Raw genomic sequence first — 24,289 nt, forward strand, 5'->3', positions numbered from 1 at the left:
TATCTGTGGGGACTCTGGGTTTAGAAGAATTTTTCTACTTTGATAGAAATTCTGGTGCTGTTTCCTCATGTCTGAAAGAAAAGGATAGAATAAATGGTCCATGAAGTTCTTCCAGCTGGGAGTAAAATGTAGTAGAGTACAAAGTCTGGTAACAAACCAACCAATTTAGAGTGCTTGTACGGGGGCTGGTGGGTAACAGAAAAGCGAGAGAGAACTTTTTTATTTATTATAGCAATAGAAAGATTAGCCTAGAAAATGAAGAGGTCAGAGCACTTTGCTAAACTTAGCAACTTAAATCCAGAAAGCATGTATATATTCTCATAGCAAAATTCTATAAGTCAAACAAACAAGTAGAGCCAAATATACGCTGAGTACCCCACCAAGAAGCTATTAATTACTGTTACATAGACTTGTGATTCAGAACCATTAATTAAACATTTATTGAATGTTCAAGGTACTTAAAGAGGAGTTTATAGTTTTGTTAATTAAATGATGCTTTAATGTATGCATAATGCCTTGGGAATATCTAAGTCATATGTGGATAACATTACATTAATAAAAATGAGTACATTTTATGTATACATGGAAAGACTGGAAAATTCCTTCAATAATTTTATTCTTTACAAAATATATAAATAAATAAAACAATTCAACTTGTAAAGTATTACCACATTCAAAGAAGACATTGCTATCACCATTCTAAATTACTGGAACGCATTCATCTCCTATTCCTTCGTCTTCCAATTCTAGTGGCAAAATGAAAACTGAACTGAAATTAAGTTGGACTGTGACAACATCGCCAGGGATAGGCACATGAAGTAATAAACAGTCATTTCCAAACAGGGAATGCTGGGCCCCCGGAAAAGTGACAGGAGAGGAGTCTACTGTGTCCTGCACTCGGGTGCATCTTTTCCTGAAGAGGCGTGCCAAGGAGCTGGCTGAGGCTCCACGCTCTCTGCTCCAGCAGTTTGTTCTTCTGAGGAAAAACAAAAAGCAAAAAAACCCAAAAGTAATCTTATTAAAACACACACACACACACACACACACACACAATTTGAATACAACTGGAAATGGAAACGATGTTGACAGGAGAGATATGAAGAATGAAAAATGACAATACGGTCATCAACCTCCTTGTGTTTGGTCACTAAAAAGGTGTATTTCATTTCATCAGAGGTGGAGAAGTTTATTCCCCATTTTCTCAGAAAAATCAACTGTTAGAGAAGCCATTTTGTATATAAAACCAAGAAGTAATAAAGTGTCACTTGAAATTCATCAGTTTGAGATTCAAAGTGAATCAAACACAGATGGAGTCTAATTTTCCTTTGCCCTAATTTTAGCAAAAAAAATGATGTGCTAAATAAATAGCATATATTTTGGAGAATATTTCGCCATTCTTAGAGAGTACTTCAACTGCATTTATGTTTATAAACAATATTCATTTTCAAATGATTATATTCATTAAAGTAAATCTCACATACCTGGTCTTTGCAATTATCTCAAGTTGTTGAGAAAATTTAAGTTATTTATAATTCAAATTAAAAACTAACATTAAAATTCTTTTTGAATAGTATTTTATTAATTCTGGCTGAGTCTATTTCCTTTAATTCTGAATTGGTCAGTTTTTTTTTTTTAAGATTTTATTTATTTGACAGAGAGAGAAAGAGAGAGAGTGAGGGAGCGCACAAACAGGGGAAGCAGGGGAAGCAGCAGTGGGAAAGGGAGAAGCAGGCTCCCCACTCAACAGCGGAGCCCGATACGGGAGGGGGCTCGATGCCAGGACCCCGGGGTCATGACCTGAGCTGAAGGTGGACGCTCAACTGACTGAGCCACTCAGGCACCCCTGAACTGGTCAGTTTTTGATTCATATATTCTTCCAGCCTACTCTTTTATTTATTTTACTTAAAAATAGTACCAGAGTGATCCATATATTGATAAAAACACTTAAGCATTTCTATTTGCTGTTGAATTAATTTATATCATGCATGTGCCCCTGGCACTATCAGATAAAATTGAAAGGTGATTAAATGTTTCTCAGTTTTTTGGGGGCGCCTGGGTGGCTCAGTCAGTTAAGCGTCTGCCTTCAGCTCAGGTCATGATCTCAGGGTCCTGGGATCGAGCCCCACATCGGGCTCCCTGATCAGCGGGAAGCTTGCTTCTCCCTCTCCCACTCCCCCTGCTTGTGTTCCCTCTCCTGCTGTGTCTCTCTGTCAATTAAATAAATAAAATCTTTGGGGCCCCTGGGTGGCTGAGTCGTAAAGCATCTACCTTCGGTTCAGGTCATGATCTCAGGGTCCTGGGATCGAGTCCTGCATCGGGCTCCCTGCTCAGCGGGGAGTCTGCTTCTCCTTCTCCCTCTGCCCCTCCCTCTGCTTGTGCGCGTGCTCTCTCTCTCGCGCTCAAATAAATAAATAAAATCTTAAAAAAAGTTTCTGTTTTTCAAAAGACTCTTTTAAAATAGTGTCTATGTATATACAGCAAAAATTCCATGTAAGTGCTAGCTAATGAAAGGTCCTTAAATGTTTGTTTAAATACTATTCCATAAGGTGAACAGTTCAGAAATTTTTTCGAATTGTTTGGTGCCTTCCTATATCCCCAAGAGCACTTCCAGACTGCTAGCTTGATCTAATTTTGATGTGTGGTTGATGAGAATGGACTGATTTCTTCTAACGTCACACATCTCGCTGGTCTGGTCCGTCCACTTCCACAAACACTGGCTACCTTCGCTTGGGGCCAAAAATGATTTGGCAGCTGCCTCTCTTAGTGTACAATTTTGTTGCTTTAGATGTCTACGACTGTAAGGGCATTTCCGACAGGCAGATGCGCTGTCCCATGGACACGTGATCCATGCTGTGCGGTGAGACCTACAAGAAGCGCAGTATTACAGAGCCTCTCCGCCAATGCTCCACACCTCTGCGTCCGGCACCTGGGCCCAGCTGGGGGTGACCCTTGACACTACCTGCCTCCGACCAGTCAGGCGCCTCGTACTACTGATTTTACTCCCACATCTCACTGGTCTGGTCCGTCCACTTCTCTCCATCTCTTCTATACCTGTTCACATCCCCGCTACTATCACCCCTTGCTTGGACAATTGTCATCGACTCTTGCTCCTATTATTTGTTGGTTACCATATAGCTAAGGAGGTGTGTTCAAAATTTATAACTCATTATGATCCTACCCATCATGTGGTTTAAAATCTTTCAAAGCCTTCCTCTATATGCTTTCAGGATAAAGTCAAAGTTCCTGTATACAATGTACAAATCCCCACACACCTGGCTCTTCTCTTGGCCTCACTGCCTCCAACCGAAGCAGCTTGTGCTCACTGTGCTCTGACCAGCTTCCTTCCAGCCCTTCCCCGGCTTCCGGTCCGCCCTCACTGTTCTATCTGCCCGAGATACTTCCCCTCCCCTCTTCGTTAAGCTGACTCACATTAACCTCTTAGATCTCAGCTTCCTTCTTCAAGGAAGACTTCCTTAATATTCCTGAAACAAAAAACCTATCATATGCCTCACAGCCTTTTACACTCTAGAATTTTATTTTATTTATTTTTTTGACTACTTGATTACTGTGTGTATCTCCTCGTAGACTGTAAGCTTCTGTAGGGTAGGGACCATGTCTGGTTTTGGTTATCAATGTACCATCAGGGTCTCATCTCTGACACATAGTTAGAGACCAAAATTTTTTGCTGATTGAATGAATAAGTAAATGAAACAAGTCTATGATCTGGCTTGCCTAAAATGAATATAATGCTATTGGAAATACTGGCCCAGTGCATTGATAAGAAAGGCTTCTTCAGTGAAAGTTTTGTTTATAGGGTAGCGTCTTCATGTTTTTAAGAGAGTTGCTTATTGATCTTAAGGAAAAGTTGAAGGTTTAAAAGGCAGAATAAAGACTTAACTTGGGGTAAAAATGATGGACTTTAGTGCTGTGCTTTGGAGAAAATTTCTCACGACAGAAGTGCCACATGAAGTCTGTGCACTGTAGCGTGCTCAACTATATCTTGTCTAACCTTGTCCTGTGGGGCCACAAATTAAAGGTAAGTTCTGACAGTTATTCCCGATTTCTAAAGAACCAGTATATTTACGTACCTGGGCAAAGGCCTAAGCTGGAGTTATCAAAATACCGAACTGGATGAGGTGTCGGTAAAGACTTTGATCGGCTGTCAAAAAACCAAGACTTCGGTGATTCCCTTGGCACAGGATCTGGTAAATTCCGTTCCTTGCATTGAGAAGGCGTATGCGGCCTCTTTTTGGAAGCTGTTCTAGTCACTTTAGGAGACTGAGGAGAATTCTCACAACTAACTTCTCTGTGAGTCTCTCTTTTAAGGATTCTCTCCTTCCATGTTTTGACCTCGTTGGAAAGATGATGATTATTGCTTGAATATAGGAGGAAAAAAAAAGGGAGAGACTGTAAGTCTGCACAATTCCTGAATTTATTCACACGGTACATTCATTCTCTATGCCCTGGCCACACTGTACGTCTTTCAGTTCCACCAACTGGTTATTCTTCCTGACCGAAAGCCTGGGCACATGTTACCCTCTGCCTAAAAGGCTCACCAGTCTCTCTTTTCATCTGGCCTAACCCTTGCCCTTTTCCACAGCTACTCTTATTTCAGTTTCTTCATCATCAGTCCTCCCCACACCTAGATAAGGTCCTGTTCATGTTTTTTTTGTTATTGCTGTTTAATAGCACTTGTTGCAAAAAATTGGTTGTATAGTTATTTGTTTAATGCCCATTTTTCTTCTGTTGTATCACTAAAGTGCTTGGCACAAGATTCTAATCTTTGATAGAAGCCAAATATTAAATTTGTTAGAACTGCTTCCAAAGTAAAAGCAAATAGACTACAATAATGGACTTAAGGAATTCTCCTTTGACTTGGGTATGCAGACTTGTGGTCTATTTAAGCTGCCCCTCAAAGATCTTTGTTTACTTCCTATTTCTTGGCTTCATTAAAAATAGGTCAATTGATAGATAGCAAACATCTGGAATGGGGCTACTACAGTCTTATCCTTTTTAAAAAAAAATTATTACATATATTCTAAAACTCACTTTCCCTGTATGCATGAAGGGTTGCCAACTGCAAAAAACAGGTATGGAGGTGTATACACCGAGCTCCCTACATGTAATAGCCAGAAGCATAATTTCGATATCACATAAGCAGATCTTACCTTAAGAGTTCACTCTTTTGCCTTGTTAGCTGTTCATTTTGTTGCTTTAACTTGGAGATTTCTTTCTCTAGCCGTATATATTCACTTTTTAAGATAAGAGCTTTTGTGCTTTGTACGATGCCACTGCCACCCCCACATGTTAAGGGTTTATTTGAAGGCTGTGAGTCCATACATTCTGATATGACTGTGAGGGAGGCAAAGACACAAATAGGCAATGATTTTCATTATCTCCAAAGTTCAAAATAAAGAAGCATTACAAAGAGCCATAAGTCACTGCAAAAACCAGAACATCTCAATCACCATGTCCCTAGAAGCCATCCTTCCTTCCTCCTTCTACCTCCCCTCCCAAGCCTATTTGATCTACACTTCTAGTCGTCTCTAGAGTCCTCTTGCTTCTCTCCAGCCACCAATTCCACTAGCACGGCACTGCTGGCTGGACTGTCCCACTACGACGGCAGCAGCCGCAACCCCCCCGGTTAGTGTTGTCCTTCACTGCTCTCTCCTCTTCATCAGGGGATGCACGGGAGGCCTTCTTACAGAACAGAAAGTGTGTGTGGGGTCCACCACCAGTCATTCAGTGTGCTGTAAGTCCTCAACACCTACCTGTTAACTAAATAAAACTCAGAATGATACTAAAGCATATATTAAGTATTCTACACTGTATGTGTGAAGCTAAGGTAAGGAATTGTTTTGTAAAATTGTATAACGATGTGAGGTGCTTATAAAGTAGAACAGTCCACTGAGTAACTGATAACTTTACAAAAGGTACGCTGTGTGTGGGGAAGATACTCAGTGTCCATTTTCTTTTGAATTACTCTGAGTTCAGATACAGTATGCACCTGAAAGTCACACATTGAGAGTAATTATCCTGACCCTTCTGTGACAACAAAGCATGCTCGTTTCTAGTTTTATCACTGAAGTTTTCCAGGTAAGGATGCACTTCTGCAATAGACACTGGAGAAGTTTGGGCTAAACATGTATGAGACAACAACTTTAACACTATCTCATTTTTGTTTTTTAAATGAGTGGATAATAATACACACAAGTATTATCTTATGTTGGTTTGACATTTAGAATTTTCAGTGTGCTTTCACACACAACTTTCAGTTTGATCCTTACAATACGTATATATATAAGCTAGGAGGTCGGGTATTATCCCCATGATTTCATATAGCCATGAAGTGAGGGGGACCTGACCTTAGTTCACTGCTTGTTTACTGTGTCCCAGTAAAAGCTGTCCCAAGTACTGTTCAGCATCCTCTCTTTTCAAATGAAACACAAGAGACAGTAATATGGAAAAAGGAACAGGTTGAGGAATGCACAAGCATAAATTTGATCATTAGATGTGAAAACTGTAAGATAAATTTGAAAGAGTTTGCAAGTAAGCATCAACTCTATTTTCAGTACTAAGAACATGTAGGATATTATCTCCTTATTTCTACTGTGTGCTGATTGCATTTTTACTGCACATATGGTTAAATTCTACTACAATGTGTTTGTATTTTTATTGGGAAGGGTACTTCTACCTTGATAGTTACATCATTCTTTTATAATACTGAAGATATCTTCACTCATATGTAAAGATCTGATGCAAAGGTAAAATTCTTATTTTTTAAGAATCTATAATGGATAAATAGTTGAGATTACAGGAAACTAAGGAGATGTCATAGGATAAATATGATCTCAATAAATTCATTTCAAAAATAGTTTTTTCTAAATTAGTGGTTAACAGGTTTATTCTTTTTTTTTTTTTTTGTAAAGATTTTATTTATTTATTTGACAGAGAGAGACACAGCGAGAGAGGGAACACAAGCAGGGGGAGTGGGAGAGGGAGAAGCAGGCTTCCTGCGGAGCAGAGAGCCCGATGCGGGACTCGATCCCAGGACCCTAGGATCATAACCTGAGCCAAAGGCAGATGCTTAACGACTGAGCCACCCAGGCGCCCCCAGGCTTATTCTTGAGTGTCACATATATCATAGTCTTCAAAATGTCTACATGTATTGAGAAATAAAATGGAAAGGATCTGGAAATATCAGCATTTTCTACTTACTTGAGGTATCTTGGGCTTGTTGATTTCTTCTAAGATTTTCTCTTAGTACCCTTATAACTTCTTTTTGATATTCTACAGTGGCTTTTGTAGAAGTAATTCTAATAAGAACATCAATAGAAACATGTAAAAGCTTTGCAACTATTTATAATGGAAGAATAAACAGAATTGTTATCAAGAATTTTCTAGTAAGATAGATCACATTGACATAAAACCTGTAAGTGGCAATAGATACCCCCGGTATCGAATATTTTATAGCTATAACATCATCAAATTGAAAGGATTCTGTTTGGTTGCAGGAGTAGTTTTTGAAATTCTTTTTAAATTTCTGGAAGCCCAGTAGCTATTAATCAGAATTACCAGGGCACCAAAGTAAAAAGAACTTCAACCCATTTCTACCTTGTCAGGGAAGCAAACCCTGGGTGCAGCTCTAGTCTAATGTGATACAGAGGTTAAATTCTGCTCACTGTTACCCAGAAGAAAGTGACATTTTAGGAATTGTTGGCTTAAGTGTTAATCAGCAGTGATAAATCATGAGACCTTCTGTCTTTAGAGACTCTGAAAGTATCTGCTGATTCTATTCGATACATAAAATTGCCTTTTTAAAAAAAGATTTATTTATTTATTTGAGAGAGAGACACATGCAGAGAGTGCAGGAGTCAGGGTCCGAGAGAGAGAGAGGGAGAGAAAAACTCAAACAGACTCTGTGCTGAGCCGAATGCGGAACTCGGTCTCAGGACCCTGAGATCATGACCGGAGACAAAACCAAGAGTTGGACGCTTAACCGACTGCATCACCCAGGTGCCCCTAAAACTGCTTTTTTATAATGAAGAACTTGATAGGTATAAGTTTCACTAAAACCAATAGTCTTATCAATGGAAGGCTGGTTAGAATGCATGAAGCTTCAGAGTGCTACTTTTTGGGCAAATTAGGCATCACTGTTAAATATTTATAGGAAGAACAAAAAGCATTAGGAGTCAGAAGAAATCTTAAGAAATCATCTAATACAAACCTATCCTTAGTGATTATGAATACAAAGACCAGAGATTAAACAGCCTATATGTGAGGTGATATAATAATAAGTGTCAATATTATATTTCTAATTCACTGTCTCTATTTAATATTCTTTCATTATGCTATATCATAAAGAACTTCAGGCATGCCATTATGTACAGTATATATAAATAAAAAGAAGTCACGCTTTTGGGTACTAGGTACCGTAATTTAAGAGGAAATGCAATTTTACACAAAAACACAATAGGAAGAACAAACTAAATTAAGAGAACCAACAAAAATCTTAGTCGAAGTGTTAAACACACACAGATGCACATACATACAGGTTCTTAACATTCATTTTCAAGCATAAAAAGGCCACTTTTAAGCTGTTTATGTAAGACAGCAAGAAGCACCAAGACACAGTGTGTTAATAATTGACCATAACCATGCTGATTTTTAAAAACTTTGCAGATGTAATGAGAATTTAGCAAGTTTAAAATCTGTGGATGTTTGTATTTATTTTAAAAAACAGTAACAATATTTCCATATATTTTAAAAAGTTAACCAATGCAAAAAATTTAGAAGGGAAAATTAAGCTATTTTTTTTTTTAAGATTTTATTTATTTATTTGTCAGAGAGAAAGAGTGAGAGAGAGAGCACAAGCAGGAAAAGCGGCAGGCAGAGGGAAAGGGAGAAGCAGGCTCCCCACTGAGCAAGGAGCCTGACGTGGGGCTCGATCCCAGGGCCCCGAGATCATGACCTGAGCCGAAGGCAGATGCTTAACTGACTGAGCCACCCAGGCACCCCGAAACGTAAACTATTAAAGTCATGTTCAGTTAAGGCAAAGACATACTCTTTTTCAAACTCTTTGGCATTTTTCATCTTCTCTAGGTCTATTTTCACCAGCTTCGTTTTGAGATCTTCAATTTCTTCTTTATAGGGCTTAGCTCCTAAAGCAACTTTGTCCTAAATTTTTTAGAGAAAAGAAAAATAAAATAATTTCAGAGCAGTTTTAAAGAGCTGTTAACTACCTTGATTTGGTAGGAAAATTTTAAAACAGCAAACTCCAAATATATGAAAAGCAGAAAAGGCACAAAATTTAACTCTAAAATGAACAAGTAGATATTTGCTGTGAAGTATACATGAAACTACTGGAAGCTAATATGTAATTGAGAATACATGACCTCCATTTTTTTTTAATTTTATTTGAGAGAGAGAGAGAGAGCGAGAGAGTGAGAGAGCATGAGCAGGGTGAGGGGCAAAGGGAGAGAGAGAAGCACACTCCTCACTGAGCAGGGAGCCCGATGTGGGGCTCGATCCCAGGGCTCCTGGGATCATGACCTGAGCCGAAGGCAGATGCTTAACCTATTGTGCTACCCAGGCGCCCCTTCATTTCCTAAAACAAATTTTTTTTTTCCAATTAACAATGATATAAACAAAATGAAATAGAAAGGTTGAAAATAATGGGTAGACAAAGGTAAATCAGGAAAATGAAACAAAAAGATGTCAGAATGGGAATATAAATATCAAACTAGAACTGAATTCAAAGTATAATAAAGTGTTCCTGGGATATTTGTACTCAAAGATGGTCAATCCGGTGCTGAAAATATAACTACTTTCGACTCAGAGAAAAAAAAATCATATGTAAATACATACTTAAATACATTTAAACCCTTTTTTATAAATACTTATTTTTTAGAGCAACTTTAGGTTTATAGAAAAATTGAGCAGAGTACAGAGTTCCTATATACCCTTGTCGTGCTCCATCTCCCTCCCCACCCTGCCTATTTCCACTATTGTTAACATCACATTTTAGTGTGGTATATTTATTACAAATGATGGGCCAATATTGATACATTTCAGACTGCATTAGGGTCTATTGTTTGTATTGTACATTTTACGGGTTTTGACAAATGTACAATGACACATGTTCATCATTACAATATCATACAGAATAGATTCACTGTCTTAAAAATCCCGTTCCACCTATTCATCCTTCCCTCCCTTACCCCTTCTGGACCATTGCCAATCATTGATTTTTTTACTGTCTCTCTGGTTTTGCCTTTTCCAGAATGTCATATAGTTGGAATCATTTTTCAGATGGGCTTCTTTTAATTAACAGTGTGCATTTAAGGTTCATCCATGTCTTTGCGGCTCGATAGCTCATTTCTTACTATTGTTGAATGAATCAGTTTCTTTGTATCGCTGTACCACAACCATACAATGGAGAATTAGATACTGAACAAAAAATAAAACCCATCTAAATAGGAACCTAGAGAGCTCTCTTTAGTCCTCTAGGCTTTCCCAACCCAACTCCCACAGAAACTTTTATGCGCACCCCATGGCTAGCAAAGACTAAAAAGATGCAAAACCTCCAAAAATGAAAGATGCTCAGCTTAAGGAGGTGGATGACTGGTTAAGATAAGCCTGTTCTTGGAGGAGCCCACTGTTTGCTTAGTCACAGCACCAGTTCAGTACCCTACCTTCTGAGTCAGATGGTGATGTAGGGGACTCCCTGAGCATGTGACTGGCTGGAGTGTTGGCAGTTTTGTAAGAAACTGCCAAACTCTGTTTTCAAACTGGCTGTCCCATTTGCAGTCCTACCAGCAATGAACTATTGCTCTACCTCTTCACCAGCATTTAGTGTGGTTCGTCGCGTTTTGAGATATCACAGGTGTGTAGTGGTATTTTGTACTTCTCTAATGACATATGATGCTGAGAATCTTTTCATATGCTTATTTGTCACACGTATATCTTCTTAGGTGGGGTGTCTGCTCAGAACCGTTGCCTATTTTTTAATTGGCTTTTTTTTTTTAATCATTGAGCTTTAAGAGTTCTTTGTATATTTGGGACAACAGTTCTTTATCAGATATGTGTTTTGCAAAATTTTTTCTAGTCTGTGACCTTTTTATTTTCTTAATTGTCTTTCACAGAGCAGATATTTTTAATTTAAACGGAGTCCAACTTACCAATTTTTTCTTTCATGGATCGTGCTTTTGGTGTTGCATCTAGAAAGTCACCACCAAACCTATGGTCACCTAGATTTTCTATATCTTATCTTCTGAGGGATTTCTAGTTTTATGTTTTACATTTGGATTTTTGATCAACTGAGTTAATTTTTTGGAAGAGAGAAGGTCTGTGTCAAGATTTGTTTTCTGTTTGTGGAAGTCCAGTTGTCTCAGCATCATTAGTTGATAAGACTACCCTTCTCCACTGAACTGTCTTTGCTCTTCTGTCAAGGATCGGTTGACTGCATTTGTGTGGGTCTATTTCTCAGTTCTCTATTCTCTTCCATTGATCTATTTGTCTATATATTATTTTAAAAGTTCAAAGGACTCTAAAAAAAAAGGTATCCATTTATGACACTAAAAAAATTTCAATATATTCTAGAAATGCAGATTATTTTTTTGCCACAATATAATGAAATAAATTAGTCATATATAACATTGTTTAAAACATTCTTATGTAAAAGAAATCAAAATTGAAAATACTGAATTAGAAATGAAAGATAACAGAATTCCCTATTTCAAATATATGGTATGTGACCAAAGCTGCACTCAAGAAATACTGACGGTCTTAGTTTTGCTAATAAACTGAAAAGACGGAAAACATGAATTTCTTGGTTAACATCACCTATTTATCATCTGCATTCTTAGGCAGATTCAGTCAAGAAACTTTAGTGGCTCTACCTGAAAAAGAATTCCTTTGAAATTCTGATTTGAATTACATGAAATTTAGGAATTAATTTGGGAAAAACTTAGGATTGTATTTAGGTTCCAACCTAGGAAATGGTGTATTTCTTATAAACCACAGGTTATCCTATATTTCTTTTTAAAGTTTTATTTTTCTTTTCATATATGTTGCCCTCATTTTTTGTTAAGGTTAGTCATTCAATCATCTTATTTTAGATTTTGTGGCCATTATAAATAAGATATTTTTTTTCTCCTCATGCAGGGTGTCCATAAAGTTCTACTGCAGTTTAAATTTTTGATGTGTTCACTGCTACTTGATAGAAACAATTTGTAATGATTTGTAGGAAGTGTATCAAGATTTAAACAAAATTGTTAATGATTCCTTTGTTCAAATTACTTTCTTCTCTATTCAATCAACAAACCTGACGTTATTATATTGGACAGCTATATCCAAGATGTTTTTTTTTTTTTAAAGATTTTATTTATTTATTCAAGAGAGAGAGAATGAGAGATAGCACGAGAGGGAAGAGGGTCAGAGGGAGAAGCAGACTCCCCGCCGAGCAGGGAGCCCGATGTGGGACTCGATCCCGGGACTCCAGGATCATGACCTGAGCCGAAGGCAGTCGCTCAACCAACTGAGCCACCCAGGCGCCCCAAGATGTTTTCAAATAGTGGTGAATAGGTTAAAAGTTTCTTCCTATGCCAAGTCTTGAGTTAAATACATTGTTGCATTTTATAGAATGTTTATATAATACTGAAAAGCAAATGAAATAAACTCAAATGGTATAAAGATTTTATGAATCTGTATTTTGCTTTCTTTCCCTATAGGTGTTATATAATGCCATAACCCAGAAAGTTATTTCTGGCACACAGGAAAGATATTTATCTTTCTATAGATGCCTGTATCAATTTATACAGAATGTGGAGAAATTTGTTGCTTACTTCTTATCTTGAAATACTTTCTTCACTTTTGTGAAGAAACCGTAACTGCTGTCTGCACTCTATGTTGTACCTCCTCCCCTCCATCTTACCGGCTGCTCCATCTTGGTATCTTTTGGTTACTCCTTATCTCTTCCCCATCATGCTCCTGGCTTCATCCAGTCTTATGACTTTTATACGCCGACAATTCCCCAAATTTATACCTTAAGTCTAGATCTCTCTTAGACTTACGTATACATACAACTGCTTCAGTCATATCTCAAGATGGGGGTCCCCAATAGCCATTTCAAATTCAACACGTCCAAAACTTAGTTTTGATTCAGTTCCCATGGTTTCAAAAACTTGCTCTTCTGAGAGTCTTTCCCATCTCCATAAATGGCAAGTCCATCCTTCTAGTTGTTCAAGCCCCAAACTCCAGAATCATCTCTGACTCCAAGAAATATGAGAGGAAGGTATGTGCGCCACTTCTGGGACAGAGTCTTTAAGAGTAGAGATTTTAAGATTATTTTAGCTTCTCCATCTGTCCCTTTCCTGTGAACCTGGGCATGGACAGTTTATAACTTGGCTTTAACCATGCAGATGAAAACAGCACCCGAGGGGGTGGTGGAGAAACAGGATGGAAGGGAAGTGAGCTTCTGAACGATCATGCAGAATGGAGCCACCTGCCAACCTGGAACTCACACTTTTATATGAGATACTCCCTCTTGTTTGAATTGCTACAGTTTGGGTCCCTTTGTTGTAGCAGTTGGTATGTCACATTAACAAACACACCCTCCTGGATTCTATTTTCAAAGAGCAGCCTTTAGAAAATTAAAACAGACCATTTTATCCTTTTGCCAAAATCCTCTGATGACTTCACATCTCACTCAAAATAAAAACCACAGTTCTTATAATGGACTGTCAGACCCTTTATGAATTGACTCTCTGCTACTTTTCACCTTATTTCCCAACTCTATCTCCTTGCTCACTCTGCTCCAGGAGACACTGGCTTTCTTGTTTCTTAAACATACCTACACTATTTGTGCTTTCCTTTGCCTGGAAGGCCCTTCCCCTACCACATAGCTCACCCATTCTCCCAAGTCATCTTAGTGGTGTGGCTCTCCTCAGCTCCCCTTTATAAGATCATATCTGATTCCCTTATGCTCCCACTTTCACCAGGTACCCACGCAACCCTTATCTAGCTTAATTTTTTCCCACCATACTTTTTACCATCTGACACACATATATACTTATTTTCTCTCTTCCTGAACCAGAATGTAAGCTCCTTGGAGGAAAGGAGGGGCATTTCTTTCTTTCCATGGCTGTACACATGACATCTAGAGCAATGACCATCACATACCAGATACTCAACAAATCTATCTTGATCAAATAAAAATGTGATTCGATATATTAAATAATTACTCCCAAAAATTCTAAAGCTTTACAATTGGTTTCTTGGTTTTTAACTTTACATTTAACAAAATTGAGATTGTTTTTTATTGCCTCTCTGTTTCATGTCTTATTAAATGAACCAGAACTTTTAGAACAATGTTAAAATGATGAAAGGAGCAGACATTCTTGACTTGTTCCAAATTTTAACCGAAATGAAGAGATAGAAAACTTAAGTGCCTATTAGGGTCAGACTCAAGCAAAAGAAGTGTGAGAAAGGCTGGAGCTAAAACAAAAAGGAGTGGTAAGGATGTGATGAATGAAGGTGTGATGTGTGTAATGGCATTCAAGGTCAAAGACAAATTACTGTTCTTCCTAAAGTAAACAGGTCAGATTCAGCCCAGAGGCTACCAGGTGGGGCTCAATAATGGGATTAAATAAAAAGAATTTTAAAATGTACTTATCTAATCCAGAGCAAATATTTACATAAGTTTTTTCCTGAAAAATGAAAATATACATTTTGAACTATACAGAATATTTATATATCTTTTAAAAAATAATTTTTCTAGGAATATAGAAAATAATCATTATTTTACATGAAAATACAATTTTGCATTTCATTTATAAATTTCTACTTGCTTTAATAAGCTTGAGTACTGAACTTCAGATGTTACATAAGTCACAGGAAGTTCAAGTAAAAGATCGGAGTTTCAACCAAATTATCCGCCAAATTCAACAGTAAAAGAAAAAAAAACCCTTTTATTATAAAGTTGAGTTCTTTAAGTTACCTGAAGTACTTGGATCATTTCTTTTGTTTTTTCAAGGCATTTATTTGATTCATTAACTTGTGTTTGAAGTTTTGCTATTATGTCATTAGTCATCTCAAGTTCTTTCTGCATCTTTATAATCTTGCTTTCCTTATGCTTAGCACTTTCTTGGGCTTCACGCAGTGAAGTTTCCAGCTCCTGAATTTTCTGTTAGAAAAAGCACACGTATATGAGGTGTGCCATGCAGGCACAATCACGGTATATACATGTAAGACAAAGATGATCACATATAGGTATTAATGTTTCAGACTGCATTAACAAAGGGTAGAAGAGAAACCAAATGTCACCTAATTTACACGTATGTTATTTTCTTTATTTAGAAGCTGATGATTTTTGGATTAAAAAAAAAGACCCAAATTTTATATTATAAGGTTTAGTGTTATTTTATTTACTGGTTTGTATGGTGCTAAGCATATTAAACAGGCACTCACATTTTAAATTAACACCACTTAAAGGAAATACACTTAACTGACTCTTTAAGTAATGCATATAACATATCTTTCCCTTTACTTTTATTACCTAGTTTTTAAATACAGGTATCTGGAAAAATTCGAAGGCGTATAATAAAGGGTAAGTTTCCCTGTCTCAGAACCCTAGCTGACCCTGTAGCAACCACTAAACTCTTTCAAGTGTATCCCTCCAGAAATTTTCTATGCCTATCTCAGCATTTGTGAATACACAGTTATAAAAACAGTCAGTCATACATACAGTAGGAACATACTGAATATACAGTTTTTTTTTTTAACTTGGCAATATATTTTCCAGATCTTTCCATTATCAATACATACAGATCTCTCCACCTTTTTGTTTTCATGGATACATACATCCTGTTTCTTAGAGGTACTATAAATTAGTTAACCCATCAACCACTAATGAACATCTAGGTTATTTCCAGTTTTTTGCAAGTAAAAAAATACCTGAATTTGTCCATATTTTTAAGATTATTCACCCACACACACATATACAGGTTTTCCTAGAAAATGTGTTTCTTCTTGGCCCCATCCAGAATTTATTTTTGTTTAAGTGAGTGAGGTAGAAACCCAGATTTATTTTTTCTCAGTGGCTAGCTGGTTGTCTGGAATCAAACATTAAGTATATCATCTTTTTCCCACCAAGTAGGCAGTTACCATTATCAAATACTGATATCTCCTCCTTGGGTGTACTGCTGAACTCTACTCTGGTCCACTGCTCTGTCTATTTCTGTATCATTACCAAACTGTTCTATGCTACTCTAATTTGTCATAATTACCAAAGTAAGAGCATACAATAATTATCTGATAGGGTATTTTCTGGGATTACTAAAGACGGAATTTCCTTCTGCTTCTTTATTGCTTTGGTAGATGGGTTTAGTATTTTTGCTATTTTTGTCTCCACCAGCTACTGAGGTCTGTAGGGATTAGCAAATCAATAAACTGTACTAGTGATCTTCTAGTTTCCACTGGTAATTGATTATTAAACTAGTGGTTGATGTTTTAGGTTTTTATTTTGGTAAAAGTGATAAATTTTAATTTACTCGGGTTCTTCACTAAGTCATCTTGTGAGCTAACAAAATAAAATAGCATATTTGCTTCACAATTCCCAAGTAAGGCTAGTTAATAAAATAACTGAATCATTCAAATAACGTATTGATTCTTGGATGCAGGTTAATCTGCATAAAGATATTTGTTATATTTTTAGCCTCTTCCATCTTAATTTTGATATAACATTAACCAATATTAAAGACTTTGATGATAATTAGAGAAAAGCTGAATTGCCCTTTCCCTCTAAGCTAGTTCTATAAATAGACACAGATTATAGTTCAATAAAAAGTTACATGATTGAAGAAATTTATAATATACAGTAATGACACTTGAAGCAGTATATGTATCTCTTAATCAAATTAAGCTATGAGTTACTTCTCTTTTATAATTTAAAGGGAAGATCTCATATAATATATACAGTTCTGTAGTTATTTGAGTGACAGCCACGGTAGAACTAAATTTAAAAAAGAAGCCCCCCCCCCAAAAAAAAGAAGATAGCAGGAGGGGAAGAATGAAGGGGAGTGAGTCGGAGGGGGAGACGAACCATGAGAGATGATGGACTCTGAGAAACAAACTGAGGGTTCTAGAGGGGACGGGGGTGGGATGATGGGTTGGCCCGGTGATGGGTATTAAAGAGGGCACGTTCTGCGTGGAGCACTGGGTGTTATACGAAAACAACGGATCGTGGATCACCACATCAAAAACTAATGATGTACTGTATGGTGATTAACATAATAAAAAAATAAAAAAAAAGCCCATCACACACACAAACATGGTCCATGTTCCCTAATACATTTGATACTATAATTTTGCTCTGAAGTGATATATAAAATGCATCTTTGATCAATTCGCAAATTAAAAAACATCTAAGAAATCACATACCTCTGTTGTTAGTTGCGTGGCTCTTGATGTAACATGAAGATTCTTATTGTCTTCTGTAGCAGAATCAACAAGGATACCAGACGTCAGGGAGATCTTCAAAGTTTGGTGGTTTTTAAATAGTTGTTCATTTTTCTCTTTCACTGATTTCAGGTCACATTCCCATTCTCTGGCTATGGTAGCATTTCTTTCCTCAAACTCTGTAGATTCATTCATAATAGCCTATTGAATAGTAAAACACCATTATAACTCTAAAATGAATTACATATAAAAAATACTATGAACACTACTAGAATTCTAGGACAAGGCACGTGCTGAAATTCATCATTTAGAACATCTTAGAACAGTACTTTAAAAGGATGTGAACATTCTTTGTGGTTTGCATCAGTTCCTGAAATTTCAGAAGATGCTGGATGTTGATGATGAGAATAAAAGAAGAATGAGGACTGGAGAGGATTTGTATTGATTTGCAAGATGATAAATCTCGCTTTATTGGATCAGCGCTAACATACGAAGCGGAAATCTGCAGAGCTGTGCAGGTTAAAGTCATTATGTATGTTAGGACATTTATAATGTCATATACAAACATTAACTGACACGTAATGGCAGAGCAAATCCAGGAAACTTAACAGCAATCTATTTTCCTGTTTCATTTCAAACCTCAGTGTTTATAGGGAAAAGAATTCACTGACTTTTGGTAATTAATCTGAAAATCTTGTATTTCTGTGCAGGGACTAACACTCAATCACCACCCTCCTTTACACTGAAGGCTAACTCTGAAATTACTCATATTATCTTTTTACTTCCTAATTCTTAAGGGATGTACTTTTTGCTTTCATCATTAATGCCTTATTGGTTTTATCTATATCTTTAAGGCACTTCTATCAGACTTGCATGCTAAATTAGTTGTGTTCTTGCTGGCATTCTGGGCTCTCCTTGGTTCTGCACTACTGACCTCATACCTATAAAGGTATCAATTCCTATTTCCAAGGTGCTGGAAGAAGCCATATATCTCTGCTCATCCACACAGTAGGAATCCCTACTTTCTCCTCACAAGTAGGTCCTCAATATTACAAGAAAAACACTGAATTTTATGGGGATTATCTTATTCAAATGTTGGTTTTTATGCTTTTCCTCTGTTGATTGTGAACTTTTTTTTTTTTTTGAAGCAGCTCATTTACTATTTTGCTAGCTTGAGGTATTCAACAAATGGAAATATCCACAGGAAAATATATTTTAAAGAATATTGTCTATACTTCAGTGTGATTTAAGTATAGTTTTCAGATGAAATTAAAGTGTCAAAAAAGACCTACCCAAACATATGAAATATGAAACCAATTTTTGAAGTTTTTTTTATTAACATATAATGTATTATTTGTTTCAGAGATACAGGTCTGTGATTCAACAGTCTTACACAATTCACAGCGCTCACCATAGCACATACCCTCCCCAATGTCCATCACCCAGCCACTCCATCCCTCCCACCCCCCACCACTCCAGCAACCCTGTTTGTTTCCTGAGATTTAGAGTCTCTTATGGTTTGTCTCCCTCTCTGGTTTCGTCTTGTTTCATTTTTCCCTCCCTTCCCCTATGATCCTCTGTCTTGTTTCTCAAAATCCTCATATCAGTGAGATCATATGATACTTGTCTTTCTCTGATTGACTTATTTCGCTTAGCATAATACCCTCTAGTTCCTCCCATGTTGTTGCAAGTGGCAAGATTTCATTTTTTGATGGCTGCATAATATTCCATTGTGTATGTATATATATATATACCACATCTTCTTTATCCATTCATCTGTCAATGGACATCTTGGCTCTTTCCATAGTTTGGCTATTGCGGACATTGCTGCTATAAACATTGGGGTGCATGTGCCCCTTCGAATCACTACATTTGTGTCTTTGGGGTAAATACCCAATAGTGCAATTGCTGGGTCGTAGGGTAGCTCCATTTGCAATTTTTTGAGGAACCTCCACACTGTTTTCCAGAGTGGCTGCACCAGCTTGCATCACCAGTGTAGAAGGGTTCCCCTTTCTCCGCATCCCCACCAACAAGTTTCCTGACTTGTTAATTTTAGCCATTCTGAATGGTGTGAGGTGGTATCTCATTGAGGTTTTGATTTGGATTTCCCTGATGCCTAGTGATGTTGAGCACTTTTTCATGTGTCTGTTGGCCATCTGGATGTCTTCTTTGCAGAAATGTCTGTTCATGTCTTCTGCCCATTTCTAGATTGGATTAGTTGTTCTTTGGATATTGAGTTTGATAAGTTCTTTATAGATTTTGGATAGTTGCCCTTTATCTGATATGTCCTTTGCAAACTGCAAATATCTTCTCCCATTCTGTCGGTTGTCTTTTGGTTTTGTTGACTGTTTCTTTCGCTGTGCAAAAGCTTTTTATCTTGATGAAGTCCCAACAGTTCATTTTTGCCCTTGCTTCCCTTGCCTTTGGCGATGTTTCTAGGAAGAAGTTGCTGCGGCTGACATCAAAGAGGTTGCTGCCTGTGTTCTCCTTTAGGATTTTGATGGACTCCTGTCTCACATTTAGGTCTTTCAACCATTTTGAGTCTATTTTTGTGTGTGGTGTAAGAAAATGGTCCAGTGTCATTCTTCTGCATGTGGCTGTCCAATTTTCCCAACACCATTTGTTGAAGAGACTTTTTTCCACTGGACATTCTTTCCTGCTTTGTCGAAGATTAGTTGACCATAGAGTTGAGCGTCCATTTCTGGGCTCTCTATTCTGTTCCACTGATCTACGTGTCTGTTTTTGTGTCAGTACCATACTGTCTTGATTACTAGAAGCTCTAATATTAATCTAGCTCCCTTTGCTCCAGCTGCATATACAACAAGCAACTTTCTGACTACTGTATATTTTACCAGGTATATGAGATAGGGATTACTTCAGGGAACAGAATGAATATTCTGATCAGTGGAAAGTAAAAACAAATTAACAAGCTTGTCTTAAGCCATGTTGGTTCTTGTGAATCTGTACACTGGAGCCAGTCACTTTGGGAACAATGCTATACACCACATCTCTGAACCTCAGAGTTGAAGTATCAGTGCATAAGGCAGTGATACCACCAAGATGAAAAGTACATCTCAGTGAAGTTGCTGGACAGGCTTGTGTGTGGCATGGCCACAGCTGTGGCCTGTTCCCTGAAACAGGCTCATCTCACTCTGTCTGAGGCTACTTGGGGGAAAGGCTCAAATCCTCCAGAAGCAGGGAGAAGTGAGAAAGGAAAGAGCATTCAAGATTCCCTAAGGGGAAATTGATTATTACACCCCAAGATTTTATCTTCTTTACAAGTGTAAGTGAATATTTTTAATTATCTTAAGGAAGCACACATAACATGTTAGAGGAAGAACATGTTTTACCCAATTTTTTCCCCCAGTTTTTTTCAAACAAAAAAATAAAGTATATACAAATAAAGAAGCATATCTAAGATTAAGTTGCTCTAAGTCTTTTTTAAGAAAAAGGTAGAAAAATTAGAGCAAACAACAAGAAGAATGAGCTAGCACACACACAAAAATCACTACTTACAATTATTTTGTTATTATAGAAGTTATTCACTTGACAAATCTTATCATTTTCTTTCTGGATGCCATTTTTAAGCTTTTCTATATCAAAATGAGTATTCAACCATTCTTCCAAAAACTGGGTCATTTCTTTCCTATTACTTAGCACTTGCTGAAATTCAGTCTTTATGCAGTGGAAGTCATTTTCTGAAAGATCTTTGAGAATTTCCTGTTTGAAAAATAAGTATTTGATCACCTGAACATTGAGTTTTTATCTAAATATCATACATAAGGGGAAAATACCTTACTGAACTCTCATTCTTAATATTGAATATCTTGAAATAAACATAATTCTAATTTATTTTAGTTGTATTAGAAATATAATTCTAATTCAAAACTTTGTTCTAGTTATTTGAATAATAAAAATCTGGCAGTATAAGCTATGTAAGGAATGTCTACAAATTCTGCCTGTTAGAATTAAAAACCACCAAAACTATCTGTGACTACTAATCACACACATGCAGTACTGCTGCATGCAGCTTTTCTGTGCACCCAGGCCTTACACACACATTGGGAACTGGATGCCAGCCTCACACTGCTGGGTGAGAGCAAGATACTCCATGAGGAGCTGCTGTAATAATAACATTGTTCCAGACCCCCAGCTGCAGCTCTAGGATGTTTTAGAAAGCATTCGGAAACTTATTCTGGGGTTCTGTGAATTCCCACTTATTGGGACTAAATCTACTTTTCTGTATCTGTGGAGTCCTGAAAAGCGGCTGGCTAGTCCATTACGTGGCACTCTTCACATCTGGCCAGCGGTCACCCTGCAACCTATTTTTAATTTCTGGAAAATGAAAATGGCTCTGAGCACATGCAAAAGTACCTTCTCTATATAAGAAAAAGGCTTAAAATCTAATTAAACCATTTAAAATAAACTATACCTCAATATGTAGATCCATATTCTGGCTCAATTTGAGGTCCATGAATTCTCTGGATGGTACATCATAATCATGTTGAAGCTGCTGTATTTTAATTAGCAGTTCATTTTGCTTTTCCACTTCATCAATAAAAACTACTTCAAATTTATTGATGGATTCATGTTGTTCTTCCTTTATCTTTGTAACATGGCTTAACACATACTTGTAGAAAAACATTAAACAAATTGGGAAATGAACCTTTTATCACATTTAGAGGAAGTTTTAAACCCTCAAGACGAAGAGGTGGGATGGTATATCTTGTTTATCTATATCCTCTGGTAAGTGAGGAAGAAGGAAAGAGCCTCTCTCTATCCCCAATTTTTTCCTCTCAGTATCTTGGGAGAATAACTTCCAGACTTCAAGTTCCTTACTTTGGATTCCCTAGGGGCTACACCTCATGGATGTCCTACAATTACCTCCGATTCACTGTTAAAATGGAACATAATCTCTTTCCCTATAAACTCACCTTTCTCTTCTGCTCACTTTTTGGTTAACTATGTCACCAATCATGCAGGTACCCCAGCTAGATGCCTGAGGTTCATTTTCAACATCCCTCTCCTGCCTACCTTGGTTGGGTAACCAATGTGGGTATACCAGCCTCAAGATGTACTTCTCACATGTAGTTAGATGTCTGGCATCAAGGTGACAATAATTTGAATGTCATATGTTCCATGGACCTCCTGGATACATTCTGGATATCTGATTGCCAGGAAGAATATCAGGGCCTGAGAGGCAATCTACCGAGGAAAGACAGACACCAACTCCCTACCTCCTCAATCTCCCACCACTCCTTAACCTCTTATTGTCTGGCTCTTCCCTAACCACTCAATTAAAACTGCTCTAACAAAGGTCAACAATAAGCTCTATTATCAACAAATTGAGGGCATCTCTTCAGTTCATATTCTGGCTGTCTGAACCATCTGCCAGTCTTGACCATTTCATCTTTGACATGCTTGTCCTCCACTGACTTGAGCAATAGCACTTTTGCTTGATTTTCTCCTGTCTCTTTGCCATTTCCAACCTCAAACCCATTTGTTGCTCTCTTTTCTGCTACGGACTTTTGAAAATTTATCTTTTCCAGAGTTCTCATCTTATCCTAAGGCTCTTAGTTTTCTATTATGCCTTCTGGGTGACCTTACTCACACATGTATTATCTAGCATGTATATGCTGATGAATTCCAAACCTTTATCTTTAGTCCTGACTTGTCTCCAGACAAACGCCAGACTCATAACTAAGTGCCTACTTGTTTTTCTTCTTGAATGCTCCATCATGAGTATTTCTACCTCAAAACATCTCAAACTAAACACCTGATCGCTTCTCCTGCCTCGCCTGCCTTGCTCCTCTTTCTTTTTTGTTGATGGTACCACTCTCCACAAACCTGGCTATGCCCAAATTCTGGCACTCAATCTAAACATCTCCCTCCTACCTCACTATCAATCACATGAACTTCCTATTTTAAGCTGCTGAATATTTAATTTCTTTTATCCTCCCTGTGCCTATGAATCCTTTTCTAGTAGTACGGTCACCTGTAATATCTAATCTGGACCACTATAACTGCCTTTTGTCTCTTCTCTCTGCCACAAACTCATTGCTTTTCTACAGTGAAGTAGCTAAAATGGTAATCTGATCACACTACTGCTACAACGTAAAAATAACGGCCCAGTGGCTCCCCATCATCTGCAAAATGAACTCTAAGCATTATTGCTTCAGTCCAGCTTCTACTGCGATCTCATTTTCTGTAATTCTTTATCTGGTTTGTCATACAACCTGCACGTGCTTCTGTCACTACACTTACTAGCTGCTTATATGTTTGCCTCATGCGCTAGACTAGGAGATTTCTGAGATATTATTCCTATCTGTCTCTCGAGCACCATGATGGTATCTAGACTCACAGGCAGAGCTCAAGTTTTGTTGAATGAACAGGTCCTAGAGGCACAGTGGATCCTGCACATAACTATTCTGAGATGCACATAATCTTTAATTCAGCAGTAAATATACTAAATAGCAAATATGCCGACTCCCAAAGTAGGACTTAAATGCACTGATGTTAAAACTAAAATTTATAGCAATATTTACAAAGATATTACTAAAAAAGGTAGTACCTGAAGTTTCTTCATGACTCTGTGGAATTCCATTGAACATCTTTGGTTTGCAGTGAGAAGTTTTTGAATTTGTTTGATTTGTGGATATGGAAGTGAGAGGTTTGCTTTTACTCTAACTGAAAGCTCTTTTTGGGTTTCAATTTCTTTCTCCAAGTCAAGGGATAGTCTATTTAAGCACTCATAATGATTATACATCTCTGAGTATCTCTTCAGAAGCTCCTAAGGAAAATTAGAAATCATTCAGTTTAACAATTCATCCTG

General features: G+C 37.4%; 1 protein-coding gene across 4 annotated transcripts in view; it reads right to left on the reverse strand.

Moving 5' to 3' along the window:
• Positions 1-325: 325 nt before the first annotated feature.
• The window catches only part of CENPE (centromere protein E), an 82,702-nt gene continuing 58,738 nt past the window's right edge, over positions 326-24,289 (reverse strand). For all 4 annotated transcript variants that reach the window (XM_073892066.1, XM_073892067.1, XM_025873656.2 and 1 more), the window contains 10 exons: positions 24,029-24,247; positions 21,890-22,087; positions 20,974-21,177; positions 17,440-17,658; positions 14,999-15,184; positions 9,065-9,177; positions 7,219-7,316; positions 5,169-5,352; positions 4,089-4,375; positions 326-976 (listed from right to left, as the gene is read on the reverse strand). In XM_073892066.1, coding sequence (XP_073748167.1) covers positions 882-976; positions 4,089-4,375; positions 5,169-5,352; positions 7,219-7,316; positions 9,065-9,177; positions 14,999-15,184; positions 17,440-17,658; positions 20,974-21,177; positions 21,890-22,087; positions 24,029-24,247 — 1,803 coding nt within the window. In that variant the 3' untranslated portion in view covers positions 326-881. The remainder of the gene's footprint in view (positions 977-4,088; positions 4,376-5,168; positions 5,353-7,218; positions 7,317-9,064; positions 9,178-14,998; positions 15,185-17,439; positions 17,659-20,973; positions 21,178-21,889; positions 22,088-24,028; positions 24,248-24,289) is intronic.

This window comes from Callorhinus ursinus, unplaced genomic scaffold, assembly GCF_003265705.2.
Source record: "Callorhinus ursinus isolate GAN/ISIS: 27379988/994484 unplaced genomic scaffold, GSC_fseal_2.0 scaffold4, whole genome shotgun sequence".
Lineage (NCBI taxonomy): Eukaryota > Metazoa > Chordata > Mammalia > Carnivora > Otariidae > Callorhinus > Callorhinus ursinus.